Below are 12,836 nucleotides of genomic sequence, written 5' to 3'. Positions count from 1 at the left end.
AGATGGATCAATGGTCTGATCCGGTATGGCAATTCCTATGTTCCTAATTGTGCTGCACTGCTCTTGATGCTAATTCAAGTTTGCCTGCTACATTGTGTCCCTCCCTCCCCCCCCTTTTTTTTTCTATGCCACTGCTTGGCTCACTTTCTACTTTGTTAACTAGCTTGGTGGGGTGGAGGGTGAATATTCAGATTTAACTCCCTCTTCTTCCAAACAGCTTTAAATAATCAGCGTCAAGAGGTTTGATTGTTTCTATAAACCCATGATCACATAAGTTTGAAATGCATAAGACCTGCATTTTTATATCTCTAGAGTAGAACCTTCTTTGAGAGACATTTAATTATATTCTCACTAACTCTGATAGTGAACTTCATATTAATTTTCTAAAGTAGCCCCAACAGCAGCCATATTCCAAACTTGTAAATTTAGATTTATGTTGTAGACTAGTTCTAAGAATAGAGTAAGACTGTGATAGCATATGCATCTGAATATTTGAGGCTGTGTTTTATCTAGGGGTTGTGTGGTACTATGGGAATTTTTCAGCAAGAAAGCTAGTTTTGATATTCCAATTCTTTTTTCAGTGCTCTGTTTGTTGTGTGTTGTATGTAGATTTGTGAAGGTTGGGTTTTGACTGTTACCATTCTAAGCTTTCCAGTTAATAGCAGTTTAAACAAAAATGATAGCTTTGTGGGAAAAATCTGTGTAATTGTTCATAGAGGCTAAAGTGGCAGCATTGCTTAAATTTGGAGTTGAATGGCTTATCTCATGAAAAGTTGCTATTTTTTAACAGGTTATAAGCAATGCCTTGAAAGTTTGGGGTTTAGAGCTAATCCTCTTCAACAGCCCAGAGTATCAGAGGCTCGGGATCGATCCTATGTAAGACTTTCTTTTTAGCACCCTGCTTTCATTTTTACACACACAAAAGATGCAAAAAAAAAAACCCAAAACAATAATAATAATAACTTCTCAAAGTGTGTTTTAATTTTTAAGAGAAAAATGCGTTAAACTCTTTTATTATGATGTTACCTTGTTTTGTTCCCTCAGCCTTTCCTTTTTCATCTTTTTGGGATTTATGTGAACATATGTCCTCTGAGCCTTCATGACATCTCAGTATCTGTGGCAGCACAGTGCTTATTCTTGAATGGTATGTGATGCCATACATTAGCATGACATCACTCACTTGTCTGCATATATACCACTAAAACCTGTAAAAAATTTTAAAGTTATTATTAACCACAAAAACCTGGACAGTGTAATAGATTGCCACAGTTGTAAAAAAATATGGTAATTTTGAAATTGTCACAGTATACAAGCTAAAATTAATATAAACTCAGTCACTTGAACTTATATATTGTATTTTATTTTTCTAGAAATGAAAGATCATTTATATGCAACTATAAGGAACATTGGTTTACGGTTCGAAAATTAGGAAAACAGGTGATTTTTTTTGTTTCTCTTGACCCATACCCATTTCCTTATTTTAGCTTCCCATTTAGAATTTAAAAGAATCGTCCCATTAGTGACTGCGTTTATTTTTGTATTCCATGATATCAGTTTGAAATAGATATAGACGTGGTTGCATCAAGAATGCAGTTATTTTGTGATCAGTTATTTTATTAGATACTTGGTTAATGAAATCTTGGTCGAATCAGTAGAGTAGACTTGCATAAGAGAAATTAATATTAGACAAACACATACATAATCGACCTTTCAAATTAATTTTTGATTTAACTTCTTGAGATTTCAGTCTTGTTCCTAAAATATCTAAGCCTTTTTGGATAAGCGAACATTTTTAAAATGTTCAAGTATTTTTTATAAAATAATTGAAAATAAAAGCACAAGATTTATCATTGCTCTATCTATATACATTCTTGGGAGCAAAATTATTTTAAGGTTCCTTTATTAGGAATATCTGTGAAAGAAGTTCATTGAAAACTTGCTACTTTTTCTTGGAAAGTCCATTTATCAGTAGTTTTAGATTTCATAGATAATTTTTAGCTTCTTAGTAACTTTCTGGCTGATGAAAGTAAAAGGAAGAAACAAGTAGGGAGCTGATATAGGAGCTCTATTGGACTAATAGAATAAGACTTGGTTCTAAAGGATCTACAGAGCAGCAGGATTGAAGCCAGAACCAAGTTATGTCCATTAGTGCCTGCTTCTAGCAACCATGCTAGAGAATTGCTTCTTTTCTTTATTAGGAATGGAAAGCATTTATGAAGCCCAAAGACAAGGTAGTCACTAAACTAGGTATATCACTTCTCTTTGTTCTTTTGATTATTTTTCTTAATCTATTCAGATAAGCCTGGTTTGCCTAGTCATAGTGTAAGGAGCAAGAAAGTCAACAACCATTTTGGAGAGTCAGCTGCTTCTCATTTCATTGATGTATAGGATTATAGATTTAAAGCTGAAAGAGATTTTAGAGGCCATCTAGTCATAGAATTATTAATTTAGAGCTGAAGGAACTTTTTAAGAGACTATTTAGTCCCTGCTTATTCTGCTGTTGGGACTCTCCTTAGAAATAGTGTTTTACTTGATAATATAATGGTATTGTTAATATCATATAATGAATAACAATGGTTGATAACAATATAACTTATTTTGTCACTAAATAGAAGTTAATATATTTATAACACCAATTAAGTAATTGAATTACTCCTAACAGAGACCTTTTGATTTAATTCTAGAAATGTGATCTCTTGGTAGTCAATTTAGAAGTCTTTCGTTTTATTTTATTTATTATATTTATTTTATTATTCTTTACATGACTTCACTTTATTCTTTCATGTAATGTTTCAGCCAGAGGCTATGTGCTTTTAAAAGTTCATAAGCTATAAAAGTGGAAATAAATTAGCACAGATACTTTATAGGAAATAAGCTATTTTAATACCTCAAACCAAGTCACAGACATGAAATCATTGCATGAAAACAATTAGCTACGTTTTTGGTAGTAAGAGTTTATAAATTGTTCTCTAGTATAAACAATATTTGGAAACATAAATTTCTGATTTAGCTCTTAATTCATTACATTTGTACCTATGTTTGACTATAAAAAATGTTTTAAGCCTGCTTCATTGTGCTTCAAAGTCCTATCAATAGTATTTTAATGGAGACTTTACAAAAATTATATGAATGTCTTCATTTCTAAAAATCTCTAAATTCTTAAAAAAATAACACTTTAAAATTACATTAAGCTTTTTAAGACAGTTCTTATAGAGACTTTTTTCCAATAAACTAGTCAATGAACTAAGAAGCCTAGTCTGTCACCTTCTTATTTTATTACTACAAAATTTTGTACCATGTTTGTTCTATGATGTTTGATAAATTTTAATTTATGTTAAATTAAAATTTAATTAAAATCAAAATTGAGGTTTTTCATACTTTGAATTATTCTGATCTTTGTCACATGGAAACTCTAAAAAATATTGGCTTATTGTTTTTGTGTGATAACTTAAATTTCCTGGCAAGATTCTAGAATGTATTAGTTTGTAAGTACTTTTAGAGTAGAAAGATTTAGTTTAGGTGAATTCAGGTCAGGTTTTTTTTTTTGTTGTTGTTGTTTTTTACAAAAATATAAAATATGAGTTAAAAGAGGTCTTAAGAAACTTTTACCTAAACAAGAATTCTCTCTAATACATCCCTGGCAAAAACTTATAACTATCTCATGCTTGAAAACTTGTAGGAGCCCACTATCTTCTGAGATAGCCCATTCTACTTTTTAATGGCACTAATCATTAGGAAGTTTTTCCTTGCTCTGAGCTTAATCTGCTTCTCTTCAGTGTCTGCCCATTGTTTTTGTTCTGTTTTCAGTGGCTACTTGTTAAAAATCCAATCCTATTAAAACATGACACAGCCCCTCATGTATTTGAAGAGTTAGCATGATCCCTTCTATCTCCCCTCTTTCCCCCCCTCTCCCAACCAGGGTATTCTCTTTTCCAAATGAGACATCAGCAGGTCTTTCAAACAAGTTCCATCATGGAATAATTAAGGCCCTTTACTATCCTGGTTGCTGTCTTTTGTACCCTTTCCCATTTATTTATTTGTTTATGTATGTATGTATGTCCTTTCTGAAGTTTCAATCAAAAAGCCTTTAATATATGTTTTTTATAGGCTAGGCCCATATAATATATAGAACTAAAGAACATATGCCAGAGGTGGTCCTACCAGGAACCAGTGTTCCAGGATTAACACCTCTCTGAACACTATACTTCCCTTAATGTAGCTTCAGATCACATTAGCTTTTTTAGCCTCCTTTTTACACTATTCACATATACTGAATTCACAGTTCTTCAAAATTCTCCTGATCTTTCAGATGGATTACTACTTAGCTATCATGCTCCTTCTGAATACTTATACTTCTAAAATAAATCTTGATCACACCTATAGAATTTTATATTTACCTTGCTAAATTTCTTCTTTTTAGTTTTGACTTAGCATTAAAGATTGCTATGATCTTTTTGGATTCTGATTCTGTCTTCTAGAATGTTAACTAGTTCTTAGCTGTCATTTATACATTTAATAAGCATACCATCTCTGCTTTTATCCTAATCATTGATGTTTAGCAACACAGGACTGAAGCACTTCATTGGAGTCCTTCGTATTGTATCATACAACCAATTCTAGATCCACATCATCAAAATTTTGTCTAGAACACATTTCTTCATCTTTTCCACAATGATCCCATTAGAGCATTTGTCAAATGCCTTCTCAAAACCCGAGGCAGACTTCTGACCTGTAGTTTGATCCAAAAGAAGTTACTTCCCATCTCTGGTTTTTGTTTTTTTCACTTTTAAATAGAGTTCATAGAGGTAGAAGGTCTTAGAAATAATCTAGCTTCATTCTTCATTTGGAAGGTAGAAAATTTAAGTCCCCTAGAAGAAGTAATTTGTTTAAGGGTATAAAAGTAGTAAATAGAGAGCACTGAAAATGGCTTCACAGTCATAAAACTGCCAGGTCTTAGTTCTGTCAGTACCTTGGGAAGTATTTCTTCTGAACTAGGTGGCATAAGCTTATTAAAAATGGCTAGATGCTCTTTTACTACTTCCCTGTCTTTCAACTCATTATTGTCTGTTTATCTTTTGTCTTTTACTGTCCAAACCTCCTTTTTTTTGACAAAACAAAATAAAAAACTCAGAGTTGAATATTTTTGCATTCTTACTGTCATTTAATATTATCCCATACTATTTAAGAATACTCCTGTCTCTGTTTCGATTTTTCCCAGTGTAGTCAAAACAAAAACCTTTTCTTCTAAGAAATTCTTGCCATCTTTAGCTTATTCTGAACTTTAGCAATCCTGACATTTTTATGGGATCATATCTTGCAAGTTAAAATTGCTACATCAAGAAAATACTTTAGATATAGTATGACTGGATTTAACTTGGGTATTTAACAAAATTTTATGCTGTCCTTTGGGGAAGCATAGTAAATAGAACATTATCCAAACAGGAAGACATAAGTTTGTATCCTACCTCCAGACTCTAACTGTGTGACTATGGGAAGTAGATTAATTTTTGTTGGTCTGTTTCTTCATCTAGAAATGAGGAAAAGACAAGATTTTTGTAAAGTATTTTGCAAAACTTAAATAAAGCCCAAATTTTTTGAAGTCTCTGCTTGAAATGATTTTAGGCATTTAGAAATTCTTTACAAATACAATATTGTTTAAATATGTACTTCATGTTAATTTTTCTCACAATTTTTTTTCTCCAGTGGTTTAACCTGAACTCTCTCTTGACGGGTCCAGAATTAATATCAGATACTTATCTTGCACTTTTCTTGGCTCAGTTACAACAGGAAGGTAAGAAAAAAACTTAAGGGTTTTCCAGTATACTAATTAGCAAATTTTATGGATTTACTTTCAGATATTTGGGGTTTGTTGCTAAAATTATTGCCACAGCAAATCAGTACCAAAATCAAAACCTGAAAACCATCACCTAAACTCAGCATCATAAATTTAGGAACCAACAAGAGTTTGCTGAATTTGCTAGCAAAAGAACCTCATTCATGCAGAAATTCCTTCAAGGAATAAAAGAACAAAGTTTATAATGGTTTCAATTTAAGCAGAAGTTGAATTGAGTATGGGGTATATCAGGATTGGACAATGTTGTTGCTGGCAGGGGGAGGAGTTCCTAGAGTAGGAACAGGGGAGGTAGTATCCTTTGATTGGGTAGGATCTGTTGCTGAGGTCTAGTAACAGGAAAGGCTTTTCTTCATATTAGCTATGTCTCCTAACCTTGCCCTAATAAATAGAACTGTTCTTGATGTTTCAGCAATAAGGAAGATCACAGACAGGTTGGGGATTCAATACTGATAGGGCAAGATAGAAGAACTGCAGATAAAATAAAGTTGATTTAGCTTTTTCTGTTATTCATGTTACTCTTTATGAAAAAGGTAATAAAATGATATTTTATATTCTTATATTTGTTAAATAAATTTCTTATCCAGTTATAATTCTTATACTAAGATAGTTTTGATATTTAGCCATCTACATTAGTTCTTATATTTTTTTTCCTCAGGTTATTCCATATTTGTTGTTAAGGGTGACCTACCAGACTGTGAAGCTGACCAGCTCCTGCAGATGATTCGGGTAAAACAAATGCATAGACCAAGACTCATTGGAGAAGAATTAGCTCAACTAAAAGATCAAAGGTAAAGAAGAATGTTACTTAAATAAGAATTTTCTCATATTAAATATATTTGATTTTAAATAGATTGGCTTGTAGTATCTAGATAGTTATGATCTGTTAAAATTATAACCTATCCCTAGATAAGGCTTTTGTAGCATTGGTACTAGTGCATTATTTTTGTAAAAATTATGTCCAGTAATTTAAAGAAATGTATTAGTTCTATGGTAATAGTGACATATTTTGGTAAAATGTAGTTGTTAAAAATAAAGTGGTTTCTAGGGTTGCCAAATATTTTGTTTTCTGCTTTGTAGTGTAGTTTAAGTTCTGATACTGGTAGACCACCCTTATCACTTTGATTTTGTATTAATTCTCTTGAGATTTTTGACTTTTTGTGTTTTTCCAGATGAATTTCTCTCTAAGGTAATCTTTGATAATTTGATTTACTCTGCATTAAATAAGTAAAATGACAGCATTATTGTTTTTATTATATTAACAACTGTGAGTCGTCAATATTTCTCTTACATATTGGAGATAATTATTTAGTCTGATCTTATGTGTATAAAAAATATTTTATAGTTATATATAGTTTCTGTATGTATCTTGGTAGATAGAATTCCAAATATTCTCTAGTCATTTTGAATGGAATTTCTCTATTTCTTTGTTCCAAGTTTTGTTAGCAATATGCAAAAATGCTGATATGTGTGTACTTTATATCCTACAACTTGGCTGAAATTCGTTTCAATTTTTTACTCTTTTGGGTTCTCTAGGTCATACATCAGGTAAAAATAATAGTTTTCTTTCTCCTTTTCTTATATATTGCTATATCTAGCATTTTTAGAACTATATTGAATAATAGTTTCATTCTTACTTTTTGATTGGATTTGATTGGAAAAGATGGTAGTATTTCTCCATTACACATAATGTTGCTTTAGTTTTGCATAAATTCTATCTATAGAAAGGAAAAAATCCGTTTAGTTTTTAATAGAAATGAGTGTTAGATTTTGTTTCAAAAGATTTTTTTCAGCATCTCAATGTAATTCTTCTTTTTATTATTTTTGTTGCTTATATATAACAATTTGTTTATAGTTTTTTATATTAAGTTAATTTTTCATTCCTTGTATCAGTCCAAGCCGATTATAGTATATAATTTTAATATTTTTTTGTAGCCTTTTTACAACATTTTAACACTTTTTTAAAATCAGTGTTCATTAGGGATATTGTCTCTTTTCAAAATTTTTTTTTAGCTGTTTATATTTCTCTCTATAAATATATTTATATTTATGTTTCTCATTGCACAGTTAGAACTTTCTAGGTAGAAATTTCTAAAGTTTTTTATTTAAATAAAAGTCTTTTATAACATTTCTTCATAGCAGAACCTAAATTTTTCATAATTTTTCATAATTCAGAATTAGGTGACTGAGTTTTTCTGTTTTCCAGAGCACAGAAAACAGACCTAGAGCAATCTTTAGAAGTAAGTCATTCATATGATGGAACTGGAATGTTAGATGAAGATGAAGAAAATCTACAAAGAGCTCTAGCACTGAGTCGACAGGAAATTGATATGGAAGATGAAGAAGCAGATCTGCGTAGAGCAATTCGACTTAGTATGCAAGGTACCAATTTTCATGTACATAGTTTCTCTTTCAGAAATCTATCTGCTTAAGAAATATAGCATGGCTTTAAGGTGTTTAATTTTGATGTTATTGTACATTATTTCCTCCCATTTTTGACTTCTCAAAATATATTCTTAATAGATGTGTGTGTGTGTAAATTATTTTCCACTGCTAATTAATTATTCTTGGGTGTTCAGATTAGTTTTATATCTGTCTGACTAAATTGCCAGGCTTCATGCTCAAAAACTTTTCCAACTTATTGGAGAGAGCTTGTTTTCTGCTAGCATAATCTCAAGAACCCAAGCTTGCCTCTACACTATATTGAGGCATCAAAATAAAACTTTTAATTACTAATGATGCTTGAATGTGACTCAAACACTAGCCAAGACAAAGTGGGAAAAATACATTATAAAAAAGTAGATCATCAATTAGTGAATTATTTTGGCCGAAGCATATATAGCATAGTCTCTTATGGCAGTTAAAGGTTGCAATGTAAGTTGGTAGAACAACCCACATTGATAAATATGTAGATATATACGTAATGATTATGCTCATTGGTTATAGCACTTTGCTTAATGTAATTGTTGTAATAGATGTGATCTTTAATGTGGGCCAGTATGGGCTAACTTTGATCACTTCAATGTTTATAACCAATCTGCTTTAATATTTCAATTAACTGTTTTCCAAAATCTTATCTGTGTCCACAAAAGAATCCTTGGACAGTAATTCAACACATATTCCTGACTGGCTTAATGCTACTTCCATCATCTGGCACTATATTATGAAAAGTATACTTTCTTTTTATTTGACTATTTTTTTTTAATAGAGGCAATAAAAAATGATTTGAACTGTTAAGATTTTACCTTATGGAGATCTGCTTTGAGTAGTTGCTTAGAAAGATGTTGAATTGGAAAGTGTTAGCTGCCTAAAAATATATACATACACATATATCCACACATACACACATATAATGTACATATACTCATATATATGTATAGATACATATACATGTGTGTATACATTCACAGATATCATTTTGTTACAGACCCTTCTCATTCTGGTTGTTAGTCTAAAATTTCTATACTATGTATACAATTAGCTGTGTATAGAGGTAAAAAAAGTTTGGTTTTTATTAACATTAGTTGGATTTAAAATCACTAGTAGAGCTTGTTTACAATCAGATTTTTTAAAAAATTAAACAGTTTAAAAACTTGGTGTAGTTTAAATATAACCTTGTTTTTATTATTAAATGGAAAAGTAAATTTAAAAAAAAATTTTAGGTGGTTCCAGAAATAATATTTCAGAAGATATTCCACAGACATCAGGTACAAATTCACCAGCATCTCTTACTTCAGAAGAACTACGAAAGAGAAGAGAAGCCTACTTTGAAAAGTAAAGTAGTTGATACTGAATTAAAACTGCATGTTTAAAATTTGTTTTGTGATTTTTGTAATGTGCCTGTTTCTAAATGTTCAATTTTGACATACAAACAAAAAGTAAAAATATTTTCACTTAAAAATTCCTTCAGTTTGCATGATAAAGACTGTCATCTCAAAATGTAGGTGTATGTGTATGTGTATGTATGTGTGTGTGTGTATGTGTATGTATGTGTGTGTGTGTGTGTGTGTGTATACACACACACACACACACACACATACATACACAGACACATATATGCAAGTATGCTTTATGTAGGTATATTTCCTTATTTCTCTATATTGAATTCTGCTTTCCCATTGGCCTCTCATAAAATCAAATGTGTTCCTTTGTGGAAAGGTTTTTTTCCCCCCCTCAAGACAAAATAAAATTATAGAGATGAATGAAGAAAATATTTTTAGATCACATTATTTAAAGGGAAAATGAAATAGTAAGATCAAGCATATTGCCTGCCTTTCTTTCTTTAGAGATTACCTCTTTTTGATTGCCTACCAACATAACATGTTTTAATTTTTTAACTCTGAATACTTACCTTAAATGGTAAGGAACAAATTGGTAGCATTTACAGCAAGGAAATAGACACCATACTGTCTATTATAGTGGTGAATTATAACACTTTTGTGGGTAAGAGACAGAAAAACATTTGGGGAAAAAAAAAGGAAAATTATATATTGAGGAAATAATTAAAGTCCAATTCTGAATCCAGTTTATTTACTGTAGTCCTTCCTAGATTAATATATAGAATTATTGTGTATTAAGGCAATTATTGCTTCAGCTATTCATCTTCTTGTAATCTTCTTTGCTTATAGTTTCATTACTATATTAGGTTGACCTGCCATTTCACATATCTTAATTTTAAATAAAAATCTTCCTTATCTTGATAATTTTCTGACTTTCAAAAAAAATTAGTCTTTCCTCAGTGTTCCAAGAGAATTATCCTTACTTCATGTTAAAGATTATTGCCCTGTGTTGAAAAAGGCTAGCTGTCAGCAATAGATACAGTAGTGGTGTTGATCCTTTGTCATACTCCTTAAATTTAAATCATTTGTTTTATATCAGATTTGTTCTTAAATATGTTATTTTGCTAAGTTTGAAATATACCAGATATGGTTACAGTATATTGGGCAAAATTTGTATTACCCTCTAAAATTGTCCCGCTTTTCTCCAACAGCCAGTTGTCATGTACATTTGTTAAATATTCTAGACTCATATTTTAAAAGTTATAAAGTTTTTAATAGATTTCATCTAGAAGTCTCTAATTCAGTATTCAGTGACTGAATCTGACCCATTTTTTCCCCTAGTCCTTGGTAAACAATACTGAAAACAAACATGCAAAGGTAACAACTTTAACTTTTTTTAAAAATAGCATTTTACTCACATACTATCTATCATTGTAAAGATAGTGAATAGTATATTAATATTTTCATTGGCATGACAGCAGACAACTATTTCACTTCTTATGTTTGACCCTTCTGTGTTTTTCACTATTGATACATTTTTTGGGGGAAATTGCCTGTGATAGAAAAATTATTCTCTAATGTTTGAATTTTTAACTTGTGTACAATGGTAAATACTCCTATACATAGATCTCTAAATTTTCTATCACATATCTCATTTCACATTATCTCTTTTGCCAAAGTAAAACTAAGTGACTAGTAAGATGTGTTTGTATTGGTGGTTTGGGGAAGATTGTCAGTGTATTCTGAAAAAAAGAAATATTTTGAAGTGTAAAAAGTTGTTCTTATAGTAAATGAGCTTTTAAAAACTTATAAACGCAGAAGCATTCCATTGAATAAAATATAGTAGCCAAATATTATAAAATGCTTTTAACATCCCAAATTAGTTATTCAGCAGTGCTGGAGAATGATTAATGCAAAGAGATATCAGTTATTTGAATCCAACCATAAGAACTTTTTCTGATTGTTCAACTCCCTTGAGCAAGTGACTATATTTGTGGCCTGTGTAGTGCTAATGTAACTGAGGATAGAATTTGCTGACTATATATCATTTTGGTAAAACTACTGACTAGTCATTTATCAACTAGAAGACTATAAAAATGACATTTCTGATATCTTCTTATAAAAATTTTGATTTTCCTTGGAATTATTATGAAAAAAAATTAAGTATAAAGAATTTACTGCAGTGAATTTATCTTTGCTTTGGGAATCTAAAAACAATAATATTTGTACATTTAATTACTACATTTCCCTATTTGGATAGTTCCTTTTATAAGTGAAGAGCAGATTACTCTCTTTGAAAAATTTCTGCACCTTTTGCTATCAATAGCCAATTATCTACCCTCAGAACTACTGATTTGAAAATTTCAGCTTGAAAAAAGGAATACAGTACTCTCAAGAAATTTGTAGCTTTATTATTGGAATTTATATTTAGGCAAATCCTATGAATGACATCTTATAAATCAGATACTTTAAAGAGAATATATTAGCTTTTTGGATACTCTTAAATGAGATCTTTTACAATGTAGTTAAAATTGATTGAATGGTACCGAAGTCTCAAAAATTAATACATCTCTCAAAATATCTAAGTAACTTAAAACTACTATTGTATTTCTGACAGAATAGGAATAAAGTTCAAAATTATCTTAATATAATCATTACCTAAAACCTAGAACATCATAAAGAAGCAAACAAAATCTAAAGAAAAAGTCAAATTATAACATGGTGACAGGTAAGCTAAATCTCTATGCATATATGTTTTCTGAGTGCAAATATAGGATAGTCAAATATAACCAATCATTATTATGAAAATAACACACAAAGTGTTAAAGATAGTTACTTAATATTCTTTACCATTTGATTCACTTTGTGTGTAACTAGTCAATAAAAAAGACGTTAAGTGTATGTCTTGTTTCAGCCATCATTTACCTAGATGATTTCAAATATTCTAAGATCACTATAATTTATTGAACACTCAATACGTAAACCACCCTCTTTTGCTCCTTTACCCTGACATTAAAGATAAGCTTTTGAAAAGGATAGATTTTTTTTTAAAGAATCTCCCTATTACTTTTATAACTCTTTTAAATTTGTATTTAAAAAATATGTTAAAAGGGCACATAATACTTTAAATTTGATCATATTTTAAGTGAAATCATAGATCCAAAAGCCATCGAAAGAGCTCATTGTTTGAAGGTAGGTAATTTAAT

The 12,836-nt window shown here is 30.4% G+C and overlaps 1 protein-coding gene across 4 annotated transcripts in view; it reads left to right on the top strand.

Moving 5' to 3' along the window:
* The window catches only part of ATXN3 (ataxin 3), a 31,621-nt gene that overhangs the window by 7,119 nt on the left and 11,666 nt on the right, over positions 1-12,836 (top strand). For 3 of the 4 annotated variants that reach the window (XR_007950566.1, XM_051977342.1, XM_051977343.1), the window contains exons 4-9: positions 791-876; positions 1,371-1,437; positions 5,704-5,791; positions 6,510-6,642; positions 8,058-8,233; positions 9,514-9,625. Coding sequence is in view for 3 of the 4 variants with exons in the window: in XM_051977342.1 (XP_051833302.1) it covers positions 791-876; positions 1,371-1,437; positions 5,704-5,791; positions 6,510-6,642; positions 8,058-8,233; positions 9,514-9,625 (662 nt within the window). In the remaining variant the exon portion in view is untranslated. The remainder of the gene's footprint in view (positions 1-790; positions 877-1,370; positions 1,438-5,703; positions 5,792-6,509; positions 6,643-8,057; positions 8,234-9,513; positions 9,626-12,836) is intronic. The other variant, XM_051977344.1, reaches the window with a different exon arrangement.

Source organism: Antechinus flavipes, chromosome 2, assembly GCF_016432865.1.
Source record: "Antechinus flavipes isolate AdamAnt ecotype Samford, QLD, Australia chromosome 2, AdamAnt_v2, whole genome shotgun sequence".
Taxonomy (NCBI): Eukaryota; Metazoa; Chordata; class Mammalia; order Dasyuromorphia; family Dasyuridae; genus Antechinus; species Antechinus flavipes.
This window is presented reverse-complemented; position numbering and strand designations above follow the sequence as displayed.